Consider the following 15,814-nt stretch of genomic DNA (forward strand, 5'->3'; position numbering starts at 1 on the left):
TTACACTTGTATTACCTTTATGTTGCATTGGTATTTCTGAATACTATATTTGGTATTTTTTATTTATTGTATTTTCATTTTGGTTCTAGCACTTGTTGCATTAAACATTTCGATTTGTTATAGTGGTTATTTGTCTCTGTTATAGTTAAAACTTGTTGCAAATGTGGAGGCAACATTCCGTATTTTAGACCATGTAGATAAGTAATTTTGGTGGTGTTGCAACTATACGTTTGGTTTGTTACACAAGAGTAATTTTTTAGTTGCAACACGGGTACTTAGATGTTGCCCAATTGATAATTGTTTCAGTAAATTTTGGATGTTGCAAACTGTATTTCATATTATTGCACATGTGTAGCTAAATTGTTTCATGAGTCAATATCAAATGCTATGACGGAGAGCATTGGATTTCCATGTTGCAGATCAATTTTTTTGTTGTGCTCGTTGAATATGTTGGTGAGTTTGATTTTTCTCTTATTTTTTGTTGTGGCATGGTGGAAGAAGCAAAACTCGATAATTTTTGTGCAACAATTAGTGGTATTGGAGGGTAGGGGAGTAGATGGATGATTTAATGGTTAAAAATCTATATTTTTTTATATTAGTAATGACACATATTTCTTGTGATTTTTGCCATCTATATAACATGAGTCAAGTTCTTTGAAGATTTTTATCACCGTAACTCGAGAGGGTGTGCGCGATGTTATGATGAGAGTTTTTCAGGTTCAATCTACATCAATCCTATATCCTATAATGATTAAACGCCCGAGGCTAGCACCCGGATCGAACTTCCTAGCGCCGTGCCTTACGAGTGCCCGCCCACTCACACGTTGCCGGCGCCGTGCCGGCGCGCCGCAGTGCGCAACGCGCCAAGCGCGCCGGCGAAGCGCACGGAGCCCTTGAGGCTGTCCCAAGCCAGAGACCAGAGGTCGTCCTCGACGTCGCGTCGCACCGCGGGCACCCTCAGCAGTGTGCCGCGGAGCACCTCGAAGGCGGCCGGCGCGCCAGCGGGGCGGAACGGGACGTAGCGGGACAGCACGGGCTGGCAGTCCCACTCGAGCACGGCGCCGTATATGGAGCCGTCGCGCTCGTCCACGAGCGCCTGGGCGTTGCTAGGCCCGTGCGCTCGTCCCGCTTCTCCTGCCGGTCCAGCTCCAGCAGGTACACCCCCTAGATGAAGCACGCGATCGCAATCTGCCTGTAGTTGGGGTCTTTCCTGCATGCATGCAATGCGACAATTCTGATGGAAATCACAATGTTGCGTGCTTCACAGAAGTGAAAGTGAATGCAAGTGCAACTGAGCAGCTTGAGCGGAGGATATCCCTCCAGCTCGGGGACGACAGGTTGCGGGGGCCGTACACATGGAACTCGAACGGATTTGGCCCCGCCACCGCCACTGCCACGACCTCACCGGCTTTCTGGTCCGGCACCGCGCTAGCCATTGTTCTCCGGTGAGGTCGTGGTCCGCCAGTCTCGTCTTCGCAGCTTTAATAGCACGCGGGGAATAGCATGGAGTCGGGATGATTTGCGGTGCGGCAAGAATAGTTTGTTTCAAGATGGAACTTTTTATCCTTGGGCTTCTTTACATCAGCGGCTTCTATCCAATCAAGGGAATATGGAACGTGCTTCTTCCTCCTCTCATTTCTGCTTTACCATGCCATTTTCAGGGATTTTTTAAAATAATATTATTTTTCTTGGAAATTACAAAACTAATACCCAAAATAACAAAAATTCACAAACAATACACATTCGCTCAATGAAATCGCAAAAACCTATTTTTGCTGAATGAAACTACGAAAGTAGAAAAATAAAGAATGAAAGTGTCGCACTATGGAAACCCGAAAAAATATTTTCACAGAATGAAAATTACGAAAAATAATTTTTCATGTCACATAAATGCAAAATTATATTTTCACAGAACAAAAATGCGAAAATTAGTTTTAAATTTTTTAATGCGTGCAAAAAATATTTAGTGCCCATGCAAGTTGCTATTTTGTTGTGGTGCACAAATATTTTTCACGCGATTGGTTTGCCATTTTCAATTATTGAAGTGCAGTGATTCATCTATTCTAACTCGAGTCGTGTCTGTCGTTACTTATCCTTCATGTTGTGTACTAATCTATAACTAATAAACATCAAACCACTGTGGACAACTAATTCCATGTGTTCAAAATTAGTATTATTTCTAAAAAATCCCATTTTCAGAACTTTCAAACGACTAGAACGGAGACAACTTTGCGAGCATACAACATTCGCCAGCATTTTTTTCTGACACATCACACAGATATGGAGACACACAAACATAATGGGAAGGCCTAGAAAGCATGAACCGAACACGCCCTAAGGCTGAAGGAATATCCACTGAAGGCCTAGCAAATAACTCGAGAATCAAGATGACATTGCCTAGATTTGTATACAACAATATTCTGCACAACCAACTGTACATGCAAACATCATTTGGTGAATTTGACTCTACTGGGTCAAAGAAATACTGGCAAAACAGATTTCCGATATCAGTTGCATGATTGCATGAACTGTTACAGCTGCTACATGGAAAAAATGTGAGGACATCACTAGCTAGCTGGTAGGTTCAGTGGCTGAAGAGGCCTGCTTTTCAGCAATCAACTTCTCCAGCCGTTTCTTGAAGTAAGCTTGCTTGAGTTTCTCTCTACGAGCAGCATCCTGCTCTTGTCGCCGAGATCTCACTGTTGAAGCCTTCTGCCTTGCCTCACTTACCTCCTCATGAACCTCCCTGCAGACATAGTGGTGCAAGTTAATAAAAAAGGCCCGAAAGACATTATTGTCCAAAGAGAAATCAAGGTGTTGAAGCTGAAAATTCAGTGATATTAATATCATCTGGTGGCAATAAGGTTCACTGATCTCACCAGGTGGAAAAAACACAAATATTTTCCAAAATGATATCAAGCAACAGACTGATATACCAGAGTCATTTTTCTTATCATACCAATTCAGGTATCTGATAAACCAACTTGAAGCGACTGAAGACAGCTTGTGCAATCCCATTTGCAAACAGTCTTTAACAGGAAGAACCATTGCAAAGAGTGGATCTGCATGCAAGCGCTAAACATTTGCTTTTTTAGGGGCGTGACTATTGTATTAGGTCGCGGCAGGCAGACTATGGGCATGGCACATAGAAAATAGTGGTACACAATAAGCCAACACCCAAAAACTCATGACGACAGCTACTAGGAAGATCGATTCATAATCACCATGTTGTCTATGTATGCATCACGTGATTACAACTTAAAAAGTTAAAAGTGTCAGGAATGCCGGTTTTTATTTCATATTATCCTGTCTGCCTTAGAGAAGCAAATTTCCCTTGATTTCTAGAGAACAAATGAAGTACAAACGTAACAGCACTTTATGCATGATAACTTGATAAGAGATAATACAGAAGATCAGTGTCGTCAGTGCAACCACTGTCCATAGAAAGAAGTACCTGACAAAGCGCTTGTGTTCATCTCTGTCAATTGTAGTGCCTGTTCGGCCAAGGCCCATCGGTTTGGCATTTGCCATAGGATCTTCATGATCATTTTCTGGCTCTGCAGCATCAGTGGCCCCATGGCTATCTGGCAGCTGAGGCTCATAGGCACGATCAAAGCCTTTTTGGAAGAAATCCACACAATATTTCTCCTTGTCTTCTTCATCAGGTAGTTCGCCTCTGGATAACTTTTCATACAACTCTGCTTTCTTTTCTAGAGCAGCATAGCTTGCAGATCCATCTTTCACGGCTTTCAGCTCCAACTTATCTCTGTTGCAAAAACAAGTATCAAAGGAGACATCAGTTCTGGTCAACACTCAAGACTCCACAGCATGCACAAAAACAAATTGGAAAAACGGTTGAATGCGACTGACAATAGAATGAGCAGAACATGATTGCATTGTAACCATGACACTTAGAAATGCTGTATAAGCAGCAAAAAAAAGAGAGTTAACGTGTGTTAAGTGGAAATGCTTAACTGCAAATTAACCGAGCATTTATGACCTGGACGCCAGTTAATTGGCATTGGGCAAGAGGACAAGGTGACAATTAGATTCACATTCTACGTAGTCAGAGAAAAAGGAATATGTTTTGTTATGGGATAACTCCCAAGAGGCAACTAAATACAGGTACAGTTCCTCGTTTTGTTGCCAGTTGTGCCATTGCTGAGAAAATGTTAAAATTTCTCCTCATTCAAGAAACAGTGTGAATCAAATTCTAAGGTATCATTATGTTACAAAGAGCAATCAGTACATTATGCTCAGTTCTCGCTCAATAATCCTACCAGAGCAGAAAGATTGACAAGATAACAAGCATCTAATACTTACCAAAGAAAACTCTTACTTTCCTGGCACATGCTACACAAACAAACATCGGTAAACACAGCACGACCAAATCTTGTAAAACATTGGTCTTCCAAAGCTCCATAGATATAAACTAGGACTAATTTACCGCAAAAAGAAAATAATAAGTTAGGACTTATGGTTCCCAAATTACTTCAGCAAAGCTTTCACATCAGCCATATAGGGCATCTAATACCTAAACCAATGGCACGCTATGGGACTCATTCATCAATTCCACCCAAAATTAACATCAAATGGCCACGCTACAATTAAACAAGCTGATCACAAGTGCGTGAGAAGAACTGGGAACGTACTTGTGGGCCCTGGCGTCTACGCCCGAGTTCTTGGCCCCGAGGGGGTCGGTGGGTGCGGAGCGCTTCTTGGCGCGGCGGAACTCGCCGGAGGCCGCGGCGGCGGCGTCGGGGGCTATGGGATTGCGGGCCTCTTCCTGGGTGCGGTAAAGCTGGGCCTTGAGGTCGAGGATGGACGCGGCGCCGACGCCCTCGATGGCCTTGTGCTTCTTCGGCATCACCGCCGACTCCGTCAGCCACCCCAGCGACTCCATCCGCCGCTCCCTCAAGCCGCCCTGCTGCTCCGACGGCTGCGGCACTCCCGAGGAGGACGGCCCGGTCGCTGCCGGCGACGACATCGCGGCGGTGGCCGTCCGGGGGATGGGTTCGCGGGTGGGGGGGGGGGGGGGGAAGGATCCGTGGGGAAAGAGGGCGAAGGTCGGTGTGGGCTGGGCTGGTGGCTTTGGGAAGGCTACGTCATGACTCATGTGGGCTTAAATTTTAAGCCTCCGTTTTTCGATACTTATCACTTTTAAACAAACATATATATCAAAATATATCAAATATACTATCAATTTTAAATAAGAAATAAAAAAAATATCCTTACAAATTAACATAAATATTCTAGAATCTATCGTAAATAGATGGATAAGATATATTTTGTATGGATAAAATTGAGAACTATATCTTAAAAAACGTGAGGTGATAAGTATTTAAAAACAAATAAAATAGTCAAAAGTGACAAGTATTGAAAAACGAAGAAAGTATAAAGTTGAATGGGTTCTTAAAAAAATTTATAAATATATGTATTCGTTTTAAAAAATATTTTTTTTAAAACAGATATATGTATTTGTATTTTTTATTTAAAATAAAAAAATCCGGTTCTAATTGGAGACTCAATCCATAGAGATATTTCAGGTCAAAACGACCCCTTTTTCCTGGAAAAACGTGCAAATTCGTCTAAAATTGAGTGTAAAAGCCCTAACAATTCTCAAAAATCCACATGTACGTAATACCGTTTGGAAAGATATATAAATACGACACCGACGTGTAATAGCGTAGTCTAAATACGAACTCAATATCCCTCGAGCAGTCTCGTGCTCGTTCCGGAAAATTATTTTGTGGGCCCACCCGGCCGCCCAGGCTCCAAACGAAGCTCAAGCATGTGGTGCGCCGCGGCCGTGCCAGCGCGCCCCTCCTCGCCGGCCGTCCCTGTGGTCGAGGCGTGCACCTCCGCTCCGCCGCGAAAAATTGGGAATTCCATATAGCCCACGCCGAGTAACCGACGGGCTTCTTCTACTCCCTTCCTATCTTTGTCCCAGCGACAAGCGTCGATCGATCTCATCCATGGCGTGCAGCTTCTCGATCCCCCTTCCTCCGCCACGAGGCTCCAGGCCGTGGACGCGGCCGCCGTGAAGAACGTCAGGGTTCCCCTCAAGGCCTCCGTCGCACCCGCGCAGAGGTCGCTCGGCACCTGCAAGGCTACTGCCCGGCAGGAAGACGCCACGCAGGAGTCCAGCGTCTCAGGTATCACCTGGTTCTTGCACCCTCGAGCTATAGTTGTCCTGGGGAATCCGTACGAGAAATGTCTCTGGCTTTTTAGGCTAGCATAGCAAGGCAAAAAGAAACGACAAAATGATATGAAATTAATTAGGCTTGATTGAGGATCCAAATTAATGATTTATCACAAAAAAAAATTGGCCCTTTGATAATGATACCACTTATATCAATGAAAGGTGTGATCATCTAAGTCAATTACGGTAGATCAGAGTGGCAAATAAGTGAAATCACTTCTTGACGGAGGCAAAAAATCAATGATGGAAGTGCCCCATGCTTTGTGCACCTAAGATTAGTACAGCTGCTTCAATGTCCGTTCTGTTTTCTTTTAAAAAGCATATGAATGCCCTCATTTGTGTGTCCATACCCCCCATTCAGTAACCTGTTGAACAAGGTGGCAATATCTAAATGGAAAATCAGATACATTGTTTCTTTTTTTTGAGATGAGAGACAGTGTTTCAATTGTACGAGGTTATTCTATTTACGTTCTATTGAAGAAAAATGTGAATCCAAAAACAGTTTTCAATCAATTCCCTCTCTGTCCAACTCTAAATTTCAGATGAAATGAAAAGTGCCACTGTCACTAACTAGAGTCAGATGTTTCAACTTTCAATTCAAGTACGGCTAATACTGCTGCCTAATAATGTCAGATGTTTTAATTATGATTGCCATTGTTACTTTGATTCACCTTTCCTATGTCTAGCCTGTGTGTCCCCGCGGCGCTAACGGACTAACATTCCTATGTTTCGTTCCGAAGTTTCTTCGGCGCGCACCCAGCTGGACCTCCTGGAACAACTGACATCGCCTACATCTGATGGAATTGGTAAGTCTATGTTCCATACAATATAACAGTCTTTCGTTCTCACTCCTCATCCAAATCAACTCTTATGTCAACTAAGAATGTCTCATTGGGCCTAGAGAATGGTAGCGCGCCTGCAGCAACCCTTCAACGCGCTACTATCCAGGAGCAATTGTCGGCGCTAGCCAATGGCAAGACGAGTTCACCCTCCCATTGGGCAAGAAACTGAAGGAAGGCCTGAAGATCCTCAACAACCTGACCGTGTCACAGAGGAGGAACATCAAGAGGCAGGCCCTGCTCACTAAGGTCAGTGGACTGAATGACTCGGTCTTCTTCGCGACTGTTGGGGCGTTTGTGCTCGTCCCTCCTTTCGCCATTTTAGCTATCGCTGTCTTAACGGGTTATATCCAGCTCTTGCCTTGAGTAAAAAGGTGTAGGCTATTTAACTAATCATTTTCTTTCGAGAATACACAAGAGAGATGTGTATGTTGAATTAAGAAGAAGAAAGTACATATGACTTTTACAACATGAGGCACCGAGCGTTCATCAAACCCTAGTGTTTACATTAGAGGACTATGCTAAGAAGCGTCACAACGTAGAGAGGCTAAGCGAGACAGCTAGGACTGCGCAATTGCCCTCTGTCTCAAAGCAGCTAGGTCCTTGGCTCCCGCCACCATCCTAAGACTAGTCATCTTAAGACTGGTATATAGGAAGATGCTTTTGCTCTGCAATAGAACTGTATATATACATCGTGATAATTTGTATGTGGGGTAAGTAGGTTTTGTATGCAAGGCTGTAAGCACTTGATATAGCACACATTTGGCATAAGAAGCGTCGATAGAACCAATATGAACACAACATGGTAGGCATGTAGAATACTGAATGCCAACAGAAATAAGGATAATAAGTTATATAGAGGTGCAGCGTGTATTGATTAAAAAAATCATATGTGTTAGTCTCTTCCTCTCATTAAAATTAGCACTGTGAAATGTTGCATCCCCTGAAGTGCTGATTCTGACAAACCTGGAAGAAAATAAAAAGTGCGCCCATAGAACAATGAACATATGATTAGAACATGGACCTCCATCAAGCACAGTTAGTGTCATTTCGTCCCTGAAGACATACTAGTATAATAAAGGCAAAATGCAAGATACAACACCAGAGGCTCTAATCCTCTCCGATTCCAATTCAAGTGTAAAAAATGTACAATATTCTGGAAGACACAGCTCTCACATGTTCTAAAAAAGGCACACCTCTCAAACCAAACAAGTTACCAAACCACTAGCGGCATTACCAATTTACCATCTTCTTCAGCAAACTTTACAGAGCCTGCCTTCCTACACTGTCTTTTTGTTTGGAGATTTCACTCTTGCGCCATAGCCAGCTCCTTCCGAAGGGTAGTCGGATAGGTTCTGCGATTATCGGTAGGCCTTAGCTGCTCAGCAGGGAGATGCCCTTGCTTCATCACGTAGCTCCATCTGTCTATCATGAGGTAGAAGAAAGCCAGGAAGGAAACCTCAACGGTGAGGAGGCTTGTCCAAAGCCTCACGCTCTTGGTGGCTCTCTCGTGGTAGGTGCGAAGACCAATGTAGACGTTTGCGATGCCAGTGGCGCAGACTGCGATTCCCACAAGCCAATGGAAGAAGTACCACAGACTCCTTACCTTGACACCTCTGCAGAAATATGAAACAGGATATGATCTAGGCATAAGCTTTGTGGGAAATATTGAAAGGTTGCTGTGATACAGATGGAAAGTTGTTTTGTTGTACCTTTCTGGCCTGAAGAAACCGATAATTGGCTGAAGCCACATGAATCCATATAGTGCCAATCCTACTCTTTGGTGGCTGTTACTGAAGGAGTTTTCGAAGTTCATTAACGACAGCACTGCGCCGCCTGTAGCAAGAAGGACAGCCGCAATCTGCAAACTCGATTGAGCACATAACATTTATTTTCTGATGCTCCGCAAGGAAATGAAACAGAAACATTTTTAAGGAAATGTTATGTCACAAAGATGATACAAACCTGCGAAATGATATGGCAATAGAAGAGGACTCGGACGCATCTGCCGTTTTGAGATTTGCTTGACATTCTGACTAGTATTATCCCTACCGGCATCAAGAAACCAAACGAAAACCAGTGGAACAATGCATGTAGCTTGAGCTGAAATGATACTTTGGGTGTCATCTGGAAGAAAAGCAACTTCTGCGATCAGTAGTGTAACACTGCTTGCACCAAAAACCATTAGATATAGGAACCAACGAAGAGTTGTTTTTTGAATATAACTCAGAACTTAAAAAGAATCCTAAAGTGCAATTAAAAGACCTCAAAAGTAGATGCAAAAATAACTCTGATTACCTCCAAAGGATGGCCAGTTTTGTTGTGGCTTCGATTGATGTTCTCCGTGGAATTCGATGCGCCATTCGATGGCGCAAGAAGCGAAAGAATCACAAAAGTTATGTACAGAAGGAGCAGTCTTTTTCTCTCAGACACTACCATTTGTGCTAACCAATTTGACCACCCCTCAGAAGGAACAGCTCAACAAGACAACAACAAGCCCACACAACGAACCTCCAAAGGGGTTCCTAAACTTGAGAACTGAGAAGGATCAACAAACGCAGTTCCCTTTGCCTGCGCTGAACAATGGAAGAAGAAGAAGAGGAGCAGCAAAACTCAACCTGTATCTCTCCCTCTCACACTCGCTCATGCTGCCATCCTTTCTTCCCTATCCCTACTTCTGAAATGCTCCTTCGCCTTGCAAACACACTAGAATCCCAAGAACAGGGAACCAATAGGAAATGCAATCCGGAACACACGCTTCCAGCGAGTTGCCCTGTGGCCTGTGGGAGCTTTTGGTATGATGATCATCCAGGCTCCCCTTTTGCTCGGTGCTCTGCAATATATTATGGTGGAGTTCGCTAGCTCTTGCGTTGGGGGACCGGACGGAGCAAAATGAGAGGTGGGAGGGTCCTTTTGAGCGCATTTGGGCGAGCTTTTTACAGCTCCGGGGCATGATGATGGCTATGGTAGGGCGAGGAGGAGAGGCTTTTCTTGTGTGGTGCGGTGCGGCGCGGTGGTGCAGGACGCGGCAATGAACTGATCTCTCTCTCTCTCTCTCCTTTGTTTGTGTGCGCCTCCAGCTGAAACGCAGAATTTGGGTGATCAATTGCCGGCCAGGTATCTGCGCCACCCGGTGCCTGTACAGGCCAGTGGAAACCGGCCGGTTTTGAGACGGTTTTCAGCACTCATGGCGCCGGTATTATGCTCTTCCATTTCTCTACAACAACAACAAACCTTTTGTCACTAACAAGATAGGATAAAAATGAAACTCACAAGATCTCACTAATAAGATGATAAGAAAATAATAATGATAATAAAAATACTAGTAACAAAAAAAATAATGGTATAAGGAGATTGATGTAGAAATTATAGTTCTGACACGTAGATTACTAAATTTTATACACTTCATGCTGCAGCTATAGAAAGGTACAGGAAAAACATCATCACTAGTCTTGAAGCTCTAGATGGAAGACTCATAACTGATCATTATGAAAAAGCTACGATTCTTTAGGAAACTTTTAAAGAAAGGATGGGGAAAACAGTCAATCCACAGACATATTTCAATCTGGAAGAATTGGTGCAAAGTAATGACCATCTGGATCAGCTCACAGAACCCTTTAGCAAGGAGGAGACTGATAAGGTAATCCAACAAATGCCAGCTGACAGATCTCTTGGTCCAGATAGCATTAATGGTATGTTTGTCAAGAAATGTTGACACGTTATAAAGGAAGACTTCTATAACCTTTGCAATGATTTTCTTAGGGAGATCTAGATCTCCAAGCCATCAATAACTCATTCATAACCATGGTTCCCAAGTGCAACAATCCTACTGGAGTAAATGACTATAGGCCTATTTCTCTTCTAAACTGTGTTCTCAAGATAATCAACAAGATCGTGGCTAATAGGTTATAGGCTATAGTCATTCCTTTGCTTCACACAAACTAGTATAGTTTCATAAAGCAAACAACTATCCAAGACTATCTAGCCTGGGCTTATGAGTACATCTATCAGTGTTAACACTTTAGGAGAGAGATAATAGTGTTGAAGCTTGACTTTGAGAAGACATTTGACACAATTGAGCATAACACTATTCTCAACATGATGAAGTCCTTGGGTTTTAATGAGACTTGGTGTAAATGGATTTCAAATTTTTTAGAATCTGGTTCTTCAGTTGTTTTGTTGAATGGAGTGCCTGAAAAATTTATTCACTGTAGAAGGGGTGAGGCACAGTGATCCCCTCCCCTTCTTTTATTTGTGCTTGCTGCTGATCTGTTGTAGTGCATCATCAACAAAGCTCATGTTATGGGACTCTTCAGTCTGCCCATACCCTCAAATACCACAAACGAATTCCTTATAGTGCAGTATATAGATGACACCATATTATTCATGAAGGCATCCCAGATGGAACTTTTTTGTCTTAAAAGCATTCTCGAGACCTTTGCACAGTCTACTGGCTTAAGAGTCAATTACTCTAAATCTTGTTTGGTCCTCTTGAACTTGACTCAGGACAAAGCTGCGCAGTTAGCGGTTGTTTTTGGCTTGCAAGCTGGAAACCTTGCCTTTTATCTACCTAGGACTCCCCTTGGGTACAACAAAGCCAAGGATTGAAGATTATGCTCCTCTCATGAACAAAACTGAAAGAAGGCTCACCTCCACCTCTGCTCTCTTGACACATGCTGGTAGGTTGCAACTGGTCAATTCAGTTATATCATCTTTACCCATTTATACTATGTGCACTTTGCAAGTCTCGTGTGCAGTAATAGATTATATCGAAAGGCCTAGAAAGCATTGTCTCTAGAGAGGAAATGATGTAAATGCAAAAGGTAAACCTCTGGTAGCCTAGAAAAAGGTGAGCAAACCAAAGGCAAAAGGTGGACTGGGAGTCATAAACCTGAGAAGTCAAAACAGTGCTCTCCTCCTCAAATATTTGGATAAGCTCTACAACAAGAAGGACCTATCTTGGGTTAAACTAATTTGGACTACTTATTATGCTAATGGAGAAATACCACATGCAACCACAACAAAGGGATGTTCTGGTGGAAAGACATTTTAAAGCTTAGTGAAATGTTTAGAGGAATTGCAAAGTGTAAGGTTGGAAATGGTATTACAATACTTTTTTGGAGTGATGTTTGGAACAATAATACTCCCTCCGATTGCAAATATAGGTTATTTTAGACTTGTGCACAAGGGTTAAGAAAGTAGATCAAATGACCTTGTTGTCCTTTATTTATTCTGCATTGGAAAAGATAACTCATTCATTTGTGAGAGTGGTAGCATTTATTAAACAAGGGCAAGACGGGAACAAAAGAGAAAAAATGCATAAAAGTTCGAGAATGACTTATATTTAGAGAATAGTTGAGGAGGCTAAAATGACCTATATTTACAACCAGATGGAGTATTTTACAAAAAACTCTGCCTAGACTTTTCTCTTTTGTTCAAAACAAGAATATCTCAGTTGCAAATGTTCTAAAAAGTAATAAGATCCAAGACCAATTTCACATTCTATTCATTGAGCAAGCTTATGAGGAGTTTCTTACACTGCAAAATCTGATACAGGAAGTCACATTACAAGAGGATGAACAAGATAAGTGGAGCTACATATGGATCTAAGACCTATTCATCAAAAAAGTTTTACAATCTTTTATACAAGAACTTCTAGGCTCCTCAACCCTTCCTTTGGATATGGAAGTCTAAAGCTGCTAACAAGCTCAAGGTGTCCTCTTGGCTTCTTCTAATGGATAGACTGAACACTAGGAACATCTTTAAAAGAAAGAAATCCAAGGAGACAATAATAATTTTAGCTATGTAATATGCGTTAAGCATCCTCAGGAAACTGTTTTCCATCTCTTCTTTGGATGTCAATTTAGTAGATGTTGTTGACAAATGCTAAACATACAATAGAACCATGATTAGCCCTTTTTCAACATGATGGCGGACGCCAAACATAGCTTCCAATCTCCATTCTTCATAGAAGCCTTTATCATTGCTGCTTGGCAAAGAAACAGAGAAATGGGCTTATCTTTGAAAACAGACACCCTAGTCTTGCTTCTTGAAAGCAGAGCTTCTTAGATGATTCCAGGCTCTAATCTCATAGATTAAATGAGAATAAGAGACAAATCTTTCTAAGCTAGCTTGATTCTCTCCCTTAGTTTGCTCATTTGTTTCTCTCTTAGTTGAGAGTGTTTGTTTTGTTTTTCTCAATCTTTTGTTTCTCTTTTCAGTTGCTTCTGCCTTTTGTGCAGTTTCTCTTTTGGTTCAATAAATTTTGCAATAGAGGTCTCCCCTACTATTTTCCTTAAAAAAAATATTCTTTCAAATCTCTCTTCACAGACTCATCCGATGTTAGGTTTGATCCATCTATATCTCTCTTCATATTATTTGCACTTCTTAGTATCCGTTATACACTAGTGACTAGAGACCTATGTTAGAAATGTTCAAACCATATCAATCGATATTGAACGAGCTTTTCTTCAATTGACACTAACTTTACCCTTCAATTGAACAAGCTTTTCCTCCGTTTCTCTCTTCATTGAAAATTCTGTTAAACAGATTTATATACAGCACCGTCTGGTAGCCTTCTGGAGTTCTGGCACGTGTTTCTGTTTGTTAAAACTGATTTTTTGAAGAAAAAAAACACCGTCCGGTAGCAGTAGCTGGTAAGGGGTAACCGGCCGGTATGGGAAATTTGAACCTTGTAATGTACACAGTGTATGCGCAGTTGGTCCTCTCACCAACTCCATCACGGCACATCTTTTTAAAAAAAAAAAAAAAACTCCATCTCTGCATGTTTATGCTCGTGCATGGGCTTATCTAAGATACCTCCTGCCTAGCTAGCTACATGTCAGATTTGGAGTAGCTATCACTTTGATTCATGTGATTTTGGCTGCAAAAGAGAGAGGAAGGAAAGCCGAAAAGATTGACAGTGTTGGGAGATTTGCATGGCGTAATAGGCCGCCAAGCTAGTGGTCGTTCCTAATGGGAAGTTCAGTTAACGAGTCCCTGTCATACGTACCTGGAGAAATTTCGGAAGCCACCTATCTATCACTTCCGTTGTTTGGGCGCAACAAGGTTTCTACTTGTAGAACTACATGAACATGCATGATCATTAGATAGTAAGTGCAGCAATCTTCATCTAAAAAAATGTAGGTGCAGTAATGCGCCGGTTAGCCTGTTAGTTTTCTTGATGCAGCAATGAGTTGTCATGAGTTATACTGTAGGAATTGGTGACTGTATTACCAGGATGATGCGACCGTGTCTGAATCGAACCCTTACCGTTAATGATCAAACGAACTGATTGTTCTTAACGGTTACTCATCGTAGGTGAAACTAGACTGCTCTAGATCACATCACCCTGAACCATCTGCTCAATGGAAGAAGTTTTTGGAAGTTCAGAGCATCTTGTGCATTCAGCTCGATTGCTTAATGGCACATGTGACTGCAAAATTAATTGTCCCTTTTATTATTAATAAATTACGACAGTAGGGGTAGGGATAAAAACGGAACGGTAAAATCCAGAACCGATCTTTTTTGGTTTTTCTTGATCGTTTTTAATTTCTCTAGAACTTATATAAAATCGGATCAATTCCGAACTGATAAATACGATAAAAAAATAAAAAAAATATAGCCTAATTTCTAACTGTATTTTCAAAATACCATATTTAACCGAAAATTTATGAGCAAACTCCAAATAATTTATGTTTTTCCAGTCTCAAATCATTCTAATTTTTATAGGCCCCGACTCCATACCAATCAAGAGGCCTTAAAATAATAAGATGGTCAGCTGCACCCTATTCATTTTATAATTTTTTTAATATAATAGACAGGTTGTTTTCAATTTTCATGTTGTAGTACATTTTGTGGTACTTATAGAATAATTATGCATTTGGTATCAATATATTGAATGGATTATAATTTATCTAGTGTGAATATATTGTATCTTATATGATCGAGTTAAGACTTATTCGAGTACTAAGTTAAAGACTAGTATCGTTGTATGGACGAGTTATGAGTTATATTGTTGTATGGTTGAGTTCAGACTTAAACGTATCTGGATGATTGCTACGGGGCGGTGTTTCCGATCTAAACTATCGGTTTCCGACTGTAATTGACGTGTTTCCGTTCCGATGACTTTGTTTTCGAAGTTTCCGATATCGTAATCGTTTCTGATATTATTGTTTCCGATTTCGATTCCAAGAATAAATATCAAAGTGAAAGTGATTTGGAATATTTTTTTATTATTTCTGACCGTTTTCATCCCTAAGCAGGGGTTTCCCTTTCCGCTAATGTATTCCCTCAAAAAACAAAAGGTGTTCCCTCTGTGCATTGCAATTTGCACAGGTGGCAGATCCAATTCTATGAGCGAAAGTTTTGGATGTTTTTTTATAACCACATCTTTTCTTTTCTTTTTTGAAGAACCAGACTCTTGAGATAGTGTTTAGTTAAAAGCGTTTAGTTGGCGATAGGCAACGATGAGCTTTTAGAAGGAGTTAAAGCGCTAACGACAGCAATTAGCCAACACGCTCATGATGACCGGCAATTTTCTACCCCCAAACACAATAATTTCTCCCATCTTTGCCCCGTAGCCAAGGCGTAATCCGACAGTGGATACCGATAAATATCGAGATAATGTTCTAGAAATCTTGTCACACGGTGGCGAAATTATATGCTCACGAGTAGATCGAAACACCAGATGGCAGGCAAGCTGAGTCGCATAATACTTGTACAGCACTCTCACTCATTAGATCCTGCAGCCCCTGGACCAGTGCTCAGTTTG

At 41.7% G+C, this 15,814-nt stretch overlaps 3 protein-coding genes and 1 pseudogene across 3 annotated transcripts; 1 reads left to right on the plus strand and 3 right to left on the minus strand.

Annotated features, from left to right (window-relative positions):
• Positions 1-817: 817 nt before the first annotated feature.
• LOC133905592 (uncharacterized) lies at positions 818-1,436 on the minus strand. Its single transcript, XM_062347417.1, has 2 exons — positions 1,266-1,436; positions 818-1,210 (listed from the first exon to the last, which is right to left on the minus strand). The coding sequence occupies exons 1-2, from the start codon at positions 1,434-1,436 to the stop codon at positions 818-820; spliced, it is 564 nt and encodes a 187-aa protein (XP_062203401.1).
• A 915-nt stretch (positions 1,437-2,351) lies between these two features.
• On the minus strand, positions 2,352-5,023 carry LOC133908428 (uncharacterized protein At4g18257-like). Its single transcript, XM_062350454.1, has 3 exons — positions 4,653-5,023; positions 3,455-3,766; positions 2,352-2,746 (listed from the first exon to the last, which is right to left on the minus strand). Exons 1-3 carry the CDS (start codon positions 4,985-4,987, stop codon positions 2,572-2,574), a joined length of 822 nt encoding a protein of 273 aa, XP_062206438.1. The 5' UTR covers positions 4,988-5,023; the 3' UTR covers positions 2,352-2,571.
• Positions 5,024-5,710: 687 nt separating this feature from the next.
• Positions 5,711-7,935, plus strand: LOC133908431 (uncharacterized; annotated as a pseudogene).
• Positions 7,936-7,956: 21 nt separating this feature from the next.
• LOC133908429 (cytochrome b561 domain-containing protein At4g18260-like) lies at positions 7,957-9,957 on the minus strand. Its single transcript, XM_062350455.1, has 4 exons — positions 9,340-9,957; positions 9,007-9,168; positions 8,754-8,902; positions 7,957-8,657 (listed from the first exon to the last, which is right to left on the minus strand). Exons 1-4 carry the CDS (start codon positions 9,478-9,480, stop codon positions 8,348-8,350), a joined length of 762 nt encoding a protein of 253 aa, XP_062206439.1. The 5' UTR covers positions 9,481-9,957; the 3' UTR covers positions 7,957-8,347.
• Between the last annotated feature and the right edge of the window lie 5,857 nt (positions 9,958-15,814).

The sequence above is a fragment of the Phragmites australis genome, chromosome 2, assembly GCF_958298935.1.
Source record: "Phragmites australis chromosome 2, lpPhrAust1.1, whole genome shotgun sequence".
Lineage (NCBI taxonomy): Eukaryota > Viridiplantae > Streptophyta > Magnoliopsida > Poales > Poaceae > Phragmites > Phragmites australis.